The sequence below is a fragment of the Talpa occidentalis genome, unplaced genomic scaffold (genome assembly GCF_014898055.3).
Source record: "Talpa occidentalis isolate TD23 unplaced genomic scaffold, MPIMG_talOcc4v2.1 talOcc4.9, whole genome shotgun sequence".
Lineage (NCBI taxonomy): Eukaryota > Metazoa > Chordata > Mammalia > Eulipotyphla > Talpidae > Talpa > Talpa occidentalis.
Window position 1 is genome coordinate 64,249,205 of NW_023605305.1, and position 15,830 is coordinate 64,265,034.

Sequence of the window (15,830 nt, forward strand, 5' to 3'; positions counted from 1 at the left end):
AGTTTTTATATAAATAATAATAATTTCAGGAGGCCATTATCTGTATATTTTACATTGATTTGCATATCTAATAGTATATCCTTCTTATGTTGAACAAGGCTAAGTAACAGCACCATCAGAGCTCTTCACTCGCTCTGCAGATCATGTAAGGCAGCTGCCAGATGAACACAGGAACTCACTGGAATCCATCTTTCCTCTGCTGCTCCTCAGTCCAGTGTCCAGCACCAAGGGACATTGCTCCCGGAAGCTTCTCCTGGTTACCTCAGCCTGCTAGGAGGTGCACACTTCTCTTTTCCCGCTCATGTGAACCCATCCATTAGACTTTGACTTACATGTTTATTTAATCAAACAAATCACAGAACCATAGCCTTCACTTTAAACTCAGAATAAAATTTAAAGGTCCTAAACTTTTTACCATGACCAAGAAAGTGCTCTAAGTTCTGGACACTGTTTAGCTCCCAGATTCTTTTCCTAACTCCCTCTCCCCTGTTGCCTGACTTCAGTTCACTGACTGGCCTTCTGCCTTCTCCTCAGGAGAACAGCAAGTTCTCACAAAACAGAAATACTTGCTTTTTTCTGTGTATAGGGTGGTCTTCTTCCAGGTCTTACCTGGTGATTCTTTCTCATCACTTAGGATTCCCCCACCTGTCTCCTGCCCCATAATGTTGGAGATTACATTAAAAAACATTAATAATGTATTATGTAATTTTTAAATTTCTAGAGATATTTCCTTAATAAAATTAGAAAAGATTAAAACATACTCAAAGAATAAAAAGAGCCTTCCAAAATTCAAATCTCAACACTAACTTTAAAAATGCTATCATTTCTGTCCTCTACTAGAGTATTACTAGCCCAATTTTGTAAAATCATTTGTGCAAATGGAAAATATTTCATGCAATATCTACCATATACCCTTAAAGTAGATCTTATTTCTACTTTATAGAGTAAAATTCTCAGAGGAAACTGAGCATCAAGGTATTTATCCAATACTTTGAAACTGTGAAAGTAAAAGAGATAGGATTCAAATTCAAATCTGTCTGACCCCAAATTCCGACTCTGTAATTCTATGCTGCCCCTTAATGTCGATAGTGCTAGAGAGAGATTAGAGACAGATATTTTAATAAAGGTGGAAGCAAAGGAATTGAAGCATAGATGTATTTGAATCATGGTGTTATTTCTTCCTTGCAATCCAAGTTCTCTGTATTCACCCACACTATATTAAATCAAGGTAGATCTCAGATCTGGTTTTAATGGACCAGGAAAAAGATAAAAGACTTTCTCAGGTAGCAAAAAGGAAGATTTAAATACATCAACGATATCCCTTTTTTCTGTAACATTAATCCTGGGACTGCTTCTCTACAAAGACAATTGATCTGAAACACTGAATCTCTTTATATTCAGTTGAAAAATCTTTCTGATCATCTAATGTCAGATAAATTTATTCATTTCTGACAAAAGTGGTCCAAGAAATTGATTAGACTTCTTCTTTCAATTTTTCCACAAATTGTTTCTTATTAATACAGTTAATTTACCATTGATCTGATGAGACTGTCAGGCCACTGGAGCATGGGCTACATGGAATAGTCCATAATTTAAGAAAGTTTCTCTCAATTACTTCATGCAGGGGGGAGGGAGCAAAATAATTAGGGGAGAAATTGTTGATAGATAAGCATTCATAATTTTTCCTTTTCAGCAAAATGAACTATCCAGACATCTTTAGAAATATTAGAGTAGATGAAGAAAGAAACCACAAAATATCTAAAATGGTCAAAGGAGAGAAAATAATTGGATGGAACCTATTTATGATATAATAATAAATGGGGGGGTAGAACTGTAAACTTTGCATTGTTTACAATAATTATATGCCTATAAGTAGGGAAAAATAAGGAAAAACACCAAAGTACTGAGACCTCAGTTTTGTGTGGTGGGAAGATAATGGGTGACCTTTTCCTTCTCTCCTGTCAGCATTAGGTATGAAATAGGATTTTTCCACGTGTTATGGACATAGCTGAAGCGTCCTTCATTTCACTCCCCCGTCCCATTACTTTCTCTCCTTTCCCACAGGCAACTCCTCTTATGAATGGAGTGTCTCCATTTAGTATATTTCTTATACTTTAGCTACAAACTCACAACTCACATCTACAAAACAGCACTCAGTTTTGTGTAAATGACATCTTACCCTTTGCAACTTCATTTTTTCCAAGCTAGATTTTCTGTTCTATGTTGATGAATGTAAATCTGGTTTGTTCACTTTATTTCACACCACAGCCTCTTCCTATATTTTCTTGCTGAAGGATATGTAGGTTGTTTTAAATTTCTACCCTTCAAAGGATGCTGCACATACTTACAAATGACTGTAGCCCGAGGTTTCCACTTAGAATTGCTGAACCACAGTAAATAAACAACTTCTATCAGTTTTACCAGATTTTGGAAACTTACCCTCCACAATGGATACTCTCAAATCAGTAAAGTTGTTTCTCCATGGACTTTCCAAGTGAGATATTGGGTTCCTGACAACATGATGGGTATGAACCAAATTATCATTGTCTTTTCTTCATTTCCCTGTTTACTGTGAGGTCACAACGTCACTTTTGTAAGCTATTCAAGTTTTCTCTTCTGTGATGTCCACCATACTCTTTGTTCAATTTTCTATAGGTTTGTCTCTTTCCAATTACACAATTTCCCAATAGAGTTTAAATATTGACTCTATATTACATTTCACTCTTAGGTATGATATTATTACAGGTTAATCTCACTAAGTTTACCTGTAATTTTTTTGCATCTCTTAAAATCTTTTCTTCCCCCCTCACTGTTTTAATATGATTAATTACAATAATAGATTTTCAAATGTTGAGCTATTCTTGTAAGCCTTGGAATAGATTTGAGTTGTTAAATACTAGTTCTGTTTTTCAGTATTTTTGGTGAGTTTTCACTAAAATCTCTTAAGTGAGATTATGTTCCTCTTTTCTCCTTTTGTGGAAACGTATCGAAATTGCACTATCCTCTTAAACTGAGTGGGGCATTTCTTTTTCTGTTCTCTGAAACTGTTAAAACTTGCCTATTAAATTATTTGGAGGAGGAAAGGGGAGAGAGGTGGGTTGAACTTGGAGGTGGGTAGAGGGGAGATGGGTGTTTGTACCATTGATTCAAGCCTTTAATGGTCATGTCCCTTTTCAATTTTAGAGAAGTCTTAGCTATTATCATTTGACTATTTATAGCTTTTCATCATCTGCTTCCTTTTTCATTTTGAAATCCAGTGTATCTGTGTGTTTACAAACACATTATACCTTCTGATTTTATTCTTGCTACGGTTAACTTCTCTTTTTAATAATATTATTTATTTATGCACACGAGAACTCGGGGTACAGGCCAGAGTTGTGGGGGATGAGAGGATTCACCAGAGACAGAGCAGGGAACAGAACAGGCAGATCAACTGAAATACACTGATCAACTGAAATACAGAGCAGCAGGCAAGTCAGGAGAGGTCTGCTGCGCCATATGTGTAGCACCCTGGCCAGGTGAGTGAAGTCATGCTGCAGTGGCTGCAGACTGCCTCATAGTGCTGCATCTTAATGCCTTGTGCCACCAGGGAGGCCCCAACTTCTCTTTTAATATTTTCCAACTCTTACTCTATCTTTGCTTGTCTATTTTCCAACCTCTACATTAATTTCTTATTTCAAGAGCTCTATGATTTCTGCAACTCCTTTCTTCTGTCCTTAAATCTGCATGTTCTTTTATTCACACACTCTGTTTAACCTCATGGCTTATATTTCTCGTTTTCTTTGAATGCACTTAAAATATATCTTAATGTCACTTTTGTGTCATTTCCCTATCATTTAATTCTCCTGTTAGTTACCTCTACTCACGGTGTACGGTGCTCATCTCCTTGTGCTGTTTTTGCTTGTTCTGAGTTGGAATGATTCCCTCGGGAAATCATAGGTGCCATGGTTGTAGGAGAGACTTGACATGATTTCAGATTTGCAATTTGGATCTCAAGCACCGGTTTTGACTTTGTTTTCTTAAACATACAGATGGTATGTGTTTAGAAGCCACTCTCACTTTGGTGCTGGGGTTTTGTTTGTTTCTGATTTCCTTTTTAGTTCCAGTGGCCTGAGTCCCATAGCAGGTTTCCCTCTGTGTACCCAAGAGAGACATAAATGCTTTTTAGAATTTGTGTTGCTGATGGGGTGGTGTTTTGTGACACGTTTATGCTGATAGCTCATTTCCAGTTTCCCATTCAGATGAGGCCTGTGGCTGAGATTTAACATCTGACTCATACATTAATCCCCAGCCACCTAGTCAAGAGCTTTCTTTATCTGGTCACAATTTGCCTTTGAGTCCCTGGGCTGCAATTCCCACCGACATGTTTACCTGTAAGTTTCCTTTCTATGAGCGGCACCCAGGGATTTTAACTTACCGAGTTACATTTCCTTTGTAAGTTACATTTGCAAGTTACTTTTTCTTTGTATAATTTTTTGCCTTGTTATATTTCATATAGAATTCCTACATGTTTAAAGTAGGGGGTGGTGTACCTCTTTATCTGCTTAGGTCACTGTACTGACCAGACATACTACTTCCCTAATAAGGAAAAGAGTACAAAAAGTTTTAAAATGTTTAAAGATTTTTAAGTAACCTTTTTTTTTCCCTCCATGCTTCTTAGTGCTGAATTTGAAGAACCACATAATTACGAGGCCACAATTTCATATCTGAGACACTCTGGCAACTCCATTAACCTGTGCTCTGCAAAAGAAATTGCTGATTGTAAGTCGGCTAAGCCAATTAATATTGTATCCCCATGTGGAATGAAAATGTGTCAAAAATGGTATTTCCTTCTAACTAACTGAAGGTTTAAAAATTCACTGCCGTGCTGCCCTTCCATCTCATTTCTTTTCTTGCCTTGTCTGGTCTCATAAATAAATCCAGTTGTATATCAATGCTATCTCACAACTCCTAGTGCTGGCTTCTCTCTGCCTTTTCTCTCCTCCCCCAGTCTAGCTACATGCTTTGCCCTTTGTAGATATGTGGGAGGGAAAAATCAAGATACAGTCATTCATTTTTCTTCCTTCTCCTCCTTTAGAAACTTCTTCTCTCTTTCTTGTGGTATCTTTCTTGAAGTCCCCTGGTAACTCCATGTGTGGAGAGGGAGATAACAAACCATGAGAATTAGGTCCCTGTGTTGAGCCTGAATAGGAGCTGAGGATTCATTTAGTGGATCCGACCATTGGTTCAGAGCTAAGGCTTCCTGCCTCTGCTATTGTCCATGAAGCCTAGACCTTTTGGTGAATAAAAGAGACCCCCAGGTAAGAAGATGAAGCAGGCATTAAAGCATTTCTACAAGTTTCTCTGTCTTTATTCTGCCTGTAGGATGAGCCAGTTCTATAGAAACAGCGTGAACATTAGTGCTGGGAAGCGCTTGTATGTCACTAAGCCTGTGCTGTGTGCCACGTTCTGTGTTAGGTTCTCTGTGTACATCCTTGCCCACAGCGCAATTTCATTATTCACCTACCTTCAGAGAAAGTAAACTGAAGATCAGACAGATTGCACAGTCACATGAGTAATACGTGATAGAACTATAATGTGAAACAGGCTGGGGCTGCCACTAAGATTCATGCTCTTTTCACCATTTAATGCTGCTAAACATTTGAGGATGTTTTGACTTCCTTGGAAGGAGGGTTAGAGAGATCATCTGGTCCAAACTCTGTTGCACACACAAGGAAACTGAAGCTCTGGGAGACGAAGTAATTTGCTTGGGAATGTAAATTTGGGAAGTTTGTGGCGTTAAGACCCATTATAATTACTCTCCCCTTCCTCAGGAAATAATGGGTTAAAGAACTACTGGAAAAACTCTCACTTCTAGACTGGGCATTTCAAACCTCCCTTGTGACTTGTAAAGCACTAGCCATAGAGTAATGCCTGCCTCCCAACACCCCCATAAGGCAATACTGTTTCATACTTGGGGGTGTCTGGGCCTCCTGCATTAAAATATGGCTTGTCAGACTCTTACAGTCAAATGAGTCACCTAGAATCTTGTTAAAGCAGATTCCTGTTCTGTGTCTCTGGGATGGGGCCTAAGGTCCTGCATTTCTAACAAGTTCCCTGATGCTGCTGCTGCCGCTCAGCAGAGCAGAGTGAATGGAAAGGCCATAGGCCATACATGGGCTGAATTCTCACTGCATACCTTTCTGCAAAGCTAAGGGCTCACAAGCCAAAGGGATGCTCCAGTCAGAACTGACACGTTCTCCCTCTGGACTCCTTGCCCAAGATCCTGCTTAAGACACTTCCCTGGTCTTTGCTCCTCAGGACAGACTATGCTGCAGGGAAAGCATATTCTTTAGAAGCCTCCCCTAAGGTGGTGTGCACAGGGTTTGCATATAGACAGGGTCTCCTGTGGTTCTGGGTGAAGCTGAGATTTAAATTGGGAAGTTGGACTAGAGGTCTGTATTCATTCTCTCCAGGATAGAAATGTTCCATAATGCTAGGAACATTGAGTTACTTAGAGAAGGAACGATTAACCCAGGCATCTCTTCAGTGTTTCCCTGAGGGAGTCTCTGTGTGCATCATGGATGGTGCTGCTAAAGAGGCAAATGGTTGTGACTAAAAAGAGAAAGGACTCAGAAAATTGAGTGGTGACAAAACACAGGGCCATAGACAGGGGAGTGGGGTGGAATATAGGGGAGGGTAGTGAGGGCATCCCCTACCAGAGTGGGTATCCCTGTGGGAGACAGAAATAGATCGGCTGGGGCCCATGAAACTGGGAACTGCAGGCAGGGATCCACAGCATTCTGTTGTAGGCCCCCATTTGCATCCCTGTTCTTCTCTAAGGAGCAAAGACAGTTGCCCTAGAGGAAAAAGGATGGGTGGACATGGGTTCTCTTACCGCAATTTGTTCCTGTCCATTTAACCTTTTCCCCAGTTTCTTCTATACTCTTTCACATCACTTACTGATTGACAACTGTACCTCAGTTTCCTAATCTATAAAATGGGTATAATCTTTGTAGCATTATTCTGATATATATTAAATGGAATTCTGCTTATGAAAGGATGGAAGAAATCTACTTTTCCCTGTTCCCCTGCTAAGTATAACTAATACCCATGGATATTACATATAAAACAAGCACAGGAAAACCAGAAGACTCTGAAAAGGCAGACAGAAAAAGGTAGACTGGGTAGGGGCCTCAGGACCTGAGGAAAGATAGTTGGTGAAGTCCCTGGGCACTGATGAACAAAGCTCAAACTAAAGCCTGCTTTTTCTAGCCTAAACAGCAGGAAAATAGGAAGCCGGGAAACCAGAAAGCCTCTAGACAATAACCACTTTGGGTAAACATCAAAGGAAAAAAAAAAAAACACCATGATTGTACCCCCACTAACCAGTGCTGAGTAAGGAGTCCCCTTCCTCAGGCTGTGATGAGGCACCCCTCCCTGCCTCCATCCCGGGCCCTCCACAGTGGTGGTGACAGAGCAGGCCAAGAAAGGGCTGAGATTTGCCCCTGCCAGGGTTAACAAAAATCCTACCTTTAGTGAAGGTCCATAAGAACCACATGGGTAAAATTTCATTTAAAGGAATGATTCCAAGCCCGAAGAAAATTTCAAACCATTTCATAATGGAGTGGCTTTGAGCAAGTTACTTCACTCTCTGGTTGTCTGCTTTTGCATCAGTAAAGTTTGAATACAGTAGTAATCAACAGGAGTATTAAGTGAAATTGCATTGAAATGTTTAGCATTGGTGCCTCTATCTACAAGTGCAGAAAATATTAGCTGCTTCTTATTTTTATAATTTTAACAATCATCTCACCTGGTGTAAATGAGGTAAAGGGATATGTTCGGGTCACATGGGAGTTGATGCAGAAAATGCTGAGTGTCTGAAAGTTGTGACCACATTACAGTAGTAGCAGTCAGAATATTACTGAGGGCCATATTCTGATATTCATCCTTTTCCTCCCAACTGGGATGAAGCTGCTCAGTGGAGAGTGTGTCACCCCACAAACGAGTGAGTGGGGGCTCCAATTCTGTAGGTTGCATCCTCCCACAGAGGATGAGATTTTCCTAATCCCTTCTGACCCTCTTGGGTACAGTTCTTTGTACTTCTACTTCAGGAGCACCTTTTGATGGAGCAGGTTCGTTGGCAAACCTGTACTTTGTTAAAAAGCAGTATCAGATTATGAGTGTCTGTTATTGATTACTGATTATATATTATCTTTAATTACAAGCCTTGGCAAGTAAGGATTCTCTGCCCCTTGGCTTCCCCATTTGTAGGAATAAGCCTATCTCTCTTCCCTCCCCAGCAGACAAGGAAAAGTAAAGACATCATCACTTGTTAAATATTTGAGAAACACAAAATGGTTGATAAATTTGGGGAGGGAGGGGATTATTATACCCATCTTGGGTGGATACTTGAAATGGACTTGAGGCAAACTGCATACATTTTGAATGAATTAAAGGCTAAACAAAGTTTCTAAAGCAAAAAACAGGATAAAATGCTCTGGTCAAATAGGATAAAATGCTCTGGTCAAAATAAAAGTGTAGTAGCCCAAGTTGAAGTACATATTCTTAATCATCCATGCAGCATTTTAGCTCTGTATGGCCACCATGATCACATGTGGACAGTCCCTGAAGGAAACCTAGGATTTTGTCCACTTCATCAATGGACTGTATGTTTAGAAGAATAATGCTTAGACAGCAGCATGTTTCTGGTCAGTACTTGGGACTAAAGCCACAGGACTCTCTAGCAGCAAGAAAGAGAAAATAGATTGGGGAGCCCACTTACACATGAAATTCACTACTAGTAGAGGGGAGGCTTCTACAGAGAACATTCAAGCAAAGAAAAGTCAAATTCACAATTATCTAAAAAACACATCACTAGTTGCTATACCTATCTGGTACTTTGCCAGCTAGCTATTATGTTCTTGCATCTTCTCCTTTAATCTCTGCATTAACTCTGTAAGGCAAATATCAGTTGACCACATTTCTCAGATAAGCAACCCAGGGCTCAAAGAATAGAATTTGTCTGTTTTCTCACAAATAGAAAGAGGCAGGACTGGGCTTTGAACCTAAATTCTCGCCACAACTTATGTTAGTTAATAATTTAAGTTGGCATTATATTATTAACTAACATCCACAGAACTATCAGAAAAATATATTTGAACCAGCATTGGTGGTGATATATTTCCAAGCTATTTTTAAGGGAATAAATTACTTATGAAGCCACACTTGTAAGCATGTATTCATCTTTCGAAGTAGGCTTTCGGCTTTTGTGTGTGCCTGCTGTTGTTGCTCTGATTTTAGGACTTTCTCTTATGTATGAAGAATGCATGTGTTTAGTTTAACAGGAAACTGAGAATTGTTTCATGTTTTCATTGACTGTACATTCTACTCTGGAAATTCCCACAGAAATTAAAACCTTGATCAGTGACCTGAGAATTTCCCAAACCACATAGTCAAAGCCTCACATAGATCAATGTTCTGTTAAGTTGATAAAACTGAATTCTGCAATCTTGCATAACTGCTTTAATTTTGAGTGCTGTGAGAAACCAATGAGTAAGTTGCCTTGAAATAATTTTCTTCCTGTTTATTTTAGCAACTTATGAAGTTGGAATTGAAGAACTCAAAAAGGTATTGTTTCATCTCTTCTTACCACCTCTCTAACAAGGTGTGCAGGGTTGATTCCAAGCAGTTTCTTTTATGAGAGGTCGCTCTTGGTTTTCAGTTTTCCCTTGATGTCTGAGCCTTTTCCAGAAACCAGCTGCTAAGACTCTGACCTCTGGTATATCGGAGACAGAAAATGAGTGAGGGGAAGGGGAAAGATAGGCCTAATTCATTCCCAGCTTCTTATCTAAGGTGGCCAGCACCAGCTGGCCTTTAATAACTCTCCCTTTAGACAGAAGAGTTATTTGACACAAACATTTGTGTATTTTGTGCTTTCAAAAACAGCATGTCTTCTAAGCTCTCTGTTGGCAGGGTGCTGGGCGCCACCTTGCAAGCAATGGAGCAGCTCAGTTAGGGTCCAGGCAGAATCACTGCCAGCCTCCATCTAACTTCTAGCTGTATCACCTTGATTCCATTTCCTTACCTGTGAAACAGAGATAATGACACAGCCACATCCGAGGTCATTGTGAGAATGAAAACAAGTGAAAATAAGCAGTTTAATAGTAAGTGCCTAGAATCTGTTCTACACGTCACCTCTCTGAGCTTCAGCTGGTTCTTCTGTAAAATGATGTATTCTGCATAAAGGCAAAAGGTATATGCCTTGTGACTACTGTTCCATAATAGATGCTCAGTAAATAAAGGAATCATTGTTCCTGCGTTTCAGTGAATGGCTGGGAGAGCTAAGTCAAACTGTTTAAGCACTGACAGCAACACCTGGCTCACAGCAGTACTTCCTGCTGTAATGGATGCAGTGAAAGTTTTCTTTTCTCACTTGGTCTCGACTCTGTTTCAGTTTTCTTATGCTTACTGGAAAAGATTGTTTATAAATACACTTTCTATCTAAAAAACTACATATGACTATTAACAAAAGCAGAAACATTCTGTTAAAATGCTTCACTTATCAAGAAATATCAGTGAATACATAAACTTTCCTGTACAAGCGAACTTTCCAAATAGCCAGATTTTATTCCATTCAAAAATGTAGAAGCAGGCCTCCCTGGTGGCGCAAGGGGTTAAGACACAACCTATGAGGCTGTCTGCAGCCACTGCAGCACGAGTTCCAGCCCCGGCCAGGGAGGTACCCACATGGTGCAGCAGACCTCTCCTGACTCACCCACTGCTCCCCTCAGCAGTGTATTTCAGTCAGTCTGCCTGTTCTGTTCCCCACTCTGTCTCTGGTGGAACCTCTCACCCCCCGACACCTCTGGTCTGTACCCCAGCTCTTGTATGCATAAATAAATAAATCTTTAAAAAAATGTAAAAGCATGAAACTTTAAATACTAAGCTGTTTAGCTTTAGACATGCATGATTTGCACCTCAGTGTTTTCGGGCTGAGTGGGTGGAATCTGGTTTTCTGTGTGACTTGGAGCACCCTGAAACACAGGGACCTAGGGACCACAGCTGCTCTTGCTGAGACACTCTTGGGCCTTTGTAGGGGTTCAGAGCTGCTTGCCTTTACACCAAACTACCCCACTTCTGTTTTCAGTGATTGCTTTCTCTTTTCTGACAATTACCATTTCTATCTGCTGTTCGTATCTTTGTGTCCAGCATGGAGCGTCACTTTCCCAGCTGCTGTTCTGTGCCAGGCACATTGACATACACGGCTGCACTCAGTCCTCAGCATGGCTGCACTCAGTCCTCAGCATCCCCAGTGACCTCTTACCCCGACTTCCATTTTACAGATGATACCTTGAGGCTCAGAGAGGTGAAATAACCTGTAAATAATGTAGCAGAGATAAACCAAGTACCGTCTGACTTGTCATTCTACCAGTGCTGCCATGCCTTTGCTAGAAATTTATGGAAAGGAAGAGTCAGTTGTTGGGAATGCAGGCCTGTGGGGCTTTCCTGGAGGAAAGACTATTAGCTGGAGTAGGTTGGGGTCTGGGGCAGCATTTGGGATGCTTAGATATTTTGTTTTCTTTAGGCACCCTGGCTAGTCGATTCCAAACCTCAAATGACACCAGATCGTTGATGATTGAATAAAGGAGGGCCTGTGTTGTGGTTATTGGAGCATAATGTATTGGAGCTAAATCTAGAGCATGTGGTTTTTGATTGGAGTGCTCGTGATCAGTAAAGGAGAACTCCCAGCATGATTTGCACTGCTGAATATGCCAATTTTTCCCCGACACCTGCTCAGATATCACAAATGGGTATTTCCTCTTCTGATTTAAAGGTTCCGTATTCTGCAGATAAACATTCCTGGAAAGGCATTCAGAGAACAATTTTCTAAGTCAAAGCATAGATTCCCTCTGGAATGCACAGTGACTTCAGGAATGCTTATTTTCTTTTTGGATTAAGCTTCAGCTCCACAGGCTGTTGCTCATGGTACTTTGAATTGTCATTGTCCACTTTCTCTGGTACCGAGTCCTTAGCTGCCTCTCTTTGGATCAAGTCTAAAGATCTGTAATGGAAACGACTATTTTTCTTTTTACTTTCAGCCTTGGAAAAGTTTCCTCCATCAAGAACTTAGGTGAGTTTTACCTCCAAAAGGAAAAGAACTCAGCTCACTGAACTAATTTTCCTTGGAGGGCAGCTGTGTTTCCAGGGTCTGACCTGGTTCAATTGCTTCCATTCCTTGCAAGGTGCCTGTGCAGCAATGCTGCCCAGGGACCCTGCTGGCCTCTCCCTTGCCCCTCATTCTAGCCCACACTGCACCTCTTGGCAAATGCTTGTTGAGTCCCCCATGTGTACCACCCTTGCTGGGGCTGTGGCATAGATGGAGATCTAGTCACTACTCTCAGAGGCTCTGGGAGTTAGAAGGAGGGCCAGTCAAGCAGGCCTATGATATAATCACAGGAATCCCCAAGAATATGCAAGTTCTGGTATGTACTAATGCATGTCAAGTCTCTTTGCCTTTGCTCTTTTAATTCATTAACTCATCCCAACTTAATGACCTGGTAAACTTCTGGCCATGAAACATTCCCTCCTGGAAGAAACCTTTCTGAATGTGTTCCTTCGTAGAGAAGTAAACAGTCTCTTCCCCATGGTACCTACATAAGGTGCACGTTTACACCAGTGTCACTGTGTGCTTGCCAGCATGCCAGGTCATCATCACTCACCACCCCAACTTCTGGCCTGTGAGCTCCTTGTGGGCAGGGCCCAAGTTTTCTTTTTTTCTTTTTGGTATTCCTGGCACTTCTCACACTCCCTGGGGCCAGAGCAGGGCCTTGGCCTTTCCTGCCTCCTGAGAGTCTAGGTCTAGTATCTCCCCCTGGAATTAATTTTATTCCCTTGGAATAAACATGACCTGAGGCCAGCACAGGAACCACCAATCAGACTGAGGTGGCCTGAGCATGCAGTGTAGTGTGGGACCCTCCAGAAGCTGGGAACTTATGCAAAACGGAGGCCAGGAGGGCCTGAGCATCCTCACTGGGACCAGCCCTGTCCAAGAGAAGCCTAATTCAGGTCACATACGTCATTTAACATTTTTCAGGTAGCATATTTTAAATGGAAAACTAGTAAAATTTTAGTATTTTATTTATCCTAATATACCCAGAACATCATTTCAACATCTATATTGTTTTTTCCACACCAAGTCTACAAAATGCAGATGTATTTCCAACCAGGCAAATGTGAAGGGTTCAGGAGCCACAGGTGAGCAGTGACGTCTGTGCTTATAGACAACACTTCCTGTTGTCTTTCAGAACAGCATTCTCACCACTTCTGGCTTTCTTTGAAAGATTCTTTTTCCTCTGCTTCCATAAAAAATGTGTAGAAGTGTCTAGTTTGCTATCATGCTAGGTGTAGAAGTTTGGGCCTCGCTGTTCCTATTCCCAGGACTTAGCTCTTGGTTTTGTCATTAATCTCTCCACCTTGAGTCTGCCCTGTGTACCTCCACTGCAGCCACTGACTGTATGGGCACCTGCCAGGCATTCATTTCATCAGGAAGCCCTGGCTGAGACCACTGTGCCAGGCAGTGCGTTGCTACTGCTGGGGATTACACAGCAGTAGTGCTAGGACACATACATCAAAGCACACTGCCTCTTTTCACTTGATTTTTAGGTAGCAAGACAAAGTGGAGGGACTAGAGCCAGATTGATAGGCTTGTTACAATATGACATGCAAGGACAAAGTATGTGGAGAACAAATAAAGTATAACATTTTGGGAAAAGCAGGGAAGGATTCCAAGAGGTAAGATGATGTAGGCAAATTGAGAAGGTATTGTGTTTTCCAGCAATCTGAGGAAGTAATGACTTTGCCATGACTGACAAAGGAAATAACAGACAAAAAGGGAGCAATGTCCAACACACAATGATAGGTAAGGGGAATTAGACTAGAGTAAAAGTGAGGGAAGGAGCAGAGGGCGAGAGGTTGAAAGAAATGGTAGGGGCCAGATCACAATGGGTCTTGTGCTTTATCCTACAGGCAACTGGGAGACTGTAGAAGATATAGCACAGACATTGACATTCCGACAATCTGTATTAACTCATGGAGTGAATGTAGAGAGATGTGCAGCTTTCCAAAGACTCAGACAGAAACTAAGGGAAACTTCATGGTTGACCTGATCCTGACCTGTGTTTAAATTCATCTTTCCTATTCCATTTAGTATTGAGTGGTACACTACCATCTAAACTATGATTAGTTATTCCCAGGTATCTCCTCATTTTTTTAGCCCTAAACATGCAGATGAAGATCAAAGAACAAAGGAGAAAGAACCACGTGAACTGGAACCTCAGAGAATAGAAAAGGATCCACATTCAAACCACATCTCCAAGGTATCTGTGTTCCAGGGTTCCAACAGTTCTGACATTTCAGTGGACTAATTCACAGGGTGAGCTTTGAGATACATGCAGCTTTTTAGAGACAAGGCGTCAGAAGAGTATGGATGTTGAAACATTTTACCAAACAAGTGAGTGTGACAGTAACATTGTGTTCTAGCCTCAGATTATCCAGTTATTAGCCACGAAAGCCTTCAAAGCAGGTCTGGGGCTAGTGTGAGTTCAGTAAGATAACCAGGCGGCAAAACAAAGTGGCTCCCATTGTCACTCACCTGGTATTAGCCCTACCTTGTATTAGCCCTACCTTGGAGTATAGACCTACTTCAAAGGCCTTGCTCACAAAGGTGACTTAGTCTCTGAGCTTGGTCACAGCCACCACGATATTGACACCTGTTGTTGCCCACCGTGGGATCATCAGGGGATCCCGGTAGACATGGGCTTGTTATACGTTCAAAAACATCATAGGATTGACCTGTCAACATAGGCTCTTCAGAGACTTGACACTCGTGACTGGACAGTGGATCCCAAGATGATCCCATTATGTGTGATGGATTCCATGACACCCAATAGACCCCATGAAGTAGATCCCACGACGACAGAAGGATCCCATGAAGGAGATCCCATGCTTTGACCGGTGGATCCAATGAGAGTGGATCACGTGAAGTCAATCCCATGATGGTAAAGTGGGTCCTGTGAAGATCCCATGACAAAGCAGGTGATGTCATGATTCCTAGTAGATCCCATGAAGTGGATACCATGGTATAATGGAGTCCATGACAATCCCATGATCTCAAAATGGATCCCATGACACCCAATGGATCCCATTACATTAGTTGAGCCCATGACGTCAAAGGGGGCCCGTGAAAATCCCATGACAAAGCAGGTGATCCTGTGATTCCCAGTGGATCCCATGGCCTAATGAATCCCATGATTATCCATGATATCAAAATGGGTCCCAGGCACCCAGTGGATCCCATGAAGTTGATCCCATGATGGCAAAATGGGTCCTGTGAGGCTCCCAAGACAAAGCATGTGATCCCATGATCCCCAGTGGATCCCACGAAGTGGATCCCATGGTGCAATGGATGCCATGGCACAGTACTGGATCCCATGACAAGCCCATGATATCAAAGTGGATCCTATGACACCAAAGTGGATCCCATGAAGATCGCATGACAAGGGTGAGCCCATGATGCCCAGTTGATCCCATTAAGTGGATCACATGGAGCCCAGTGGATCCCATTACATCTAAATGGATCCCATGATGCAGTAATGGGTCCCATGAAGAGCCCATGGCAAAGCAAGCAATCCCATGTTTTGGCCAGTGGATCCCATCACACACATCAACAAAGTGGATCCCATGACATCATGGGATCAAGCATAGAAACATGGGATCTGCTTTATGTGATCCACTTTGCCATCATGGGATCCTCTGGCCAAACATGGGTTTGCCTACTTTGCCATAGGATC

The 15,830-nt window shown here is 41.7% G+C and overlaps 1 protein-coding gene across 1 annotated transcript in view; it reads left to right on the forward strand.

Moving 5' to 3' along the window:
• FYB2 (FYN binding protein 2) overlaps positions 1-15,830 on the forward strand; it is an 84,734-nt gene that overhangs the window by 41,020 nt on the left and 27,884 nt on the right. Inside the window, exons 5-8 of the mRNA XM_054691541.1 lie at positions 4,661-4,761; positions 9,575-9,609; positions 12,081-12,112; positions 14,255-14,357. Coding sequence (XP_054547516.1) covers positions 4,661-4,761; positions 9,575-9,609; positions 12,081-12,112; positions 14,255-14,357 — 271 coding nt within the window. The remainder of the gene's footprint in view (positions 1-4,660; positions 4,762-9,574; positions 9,610-12,080; positions 12,113-14,254; positions 14,358-15,830) is intronic.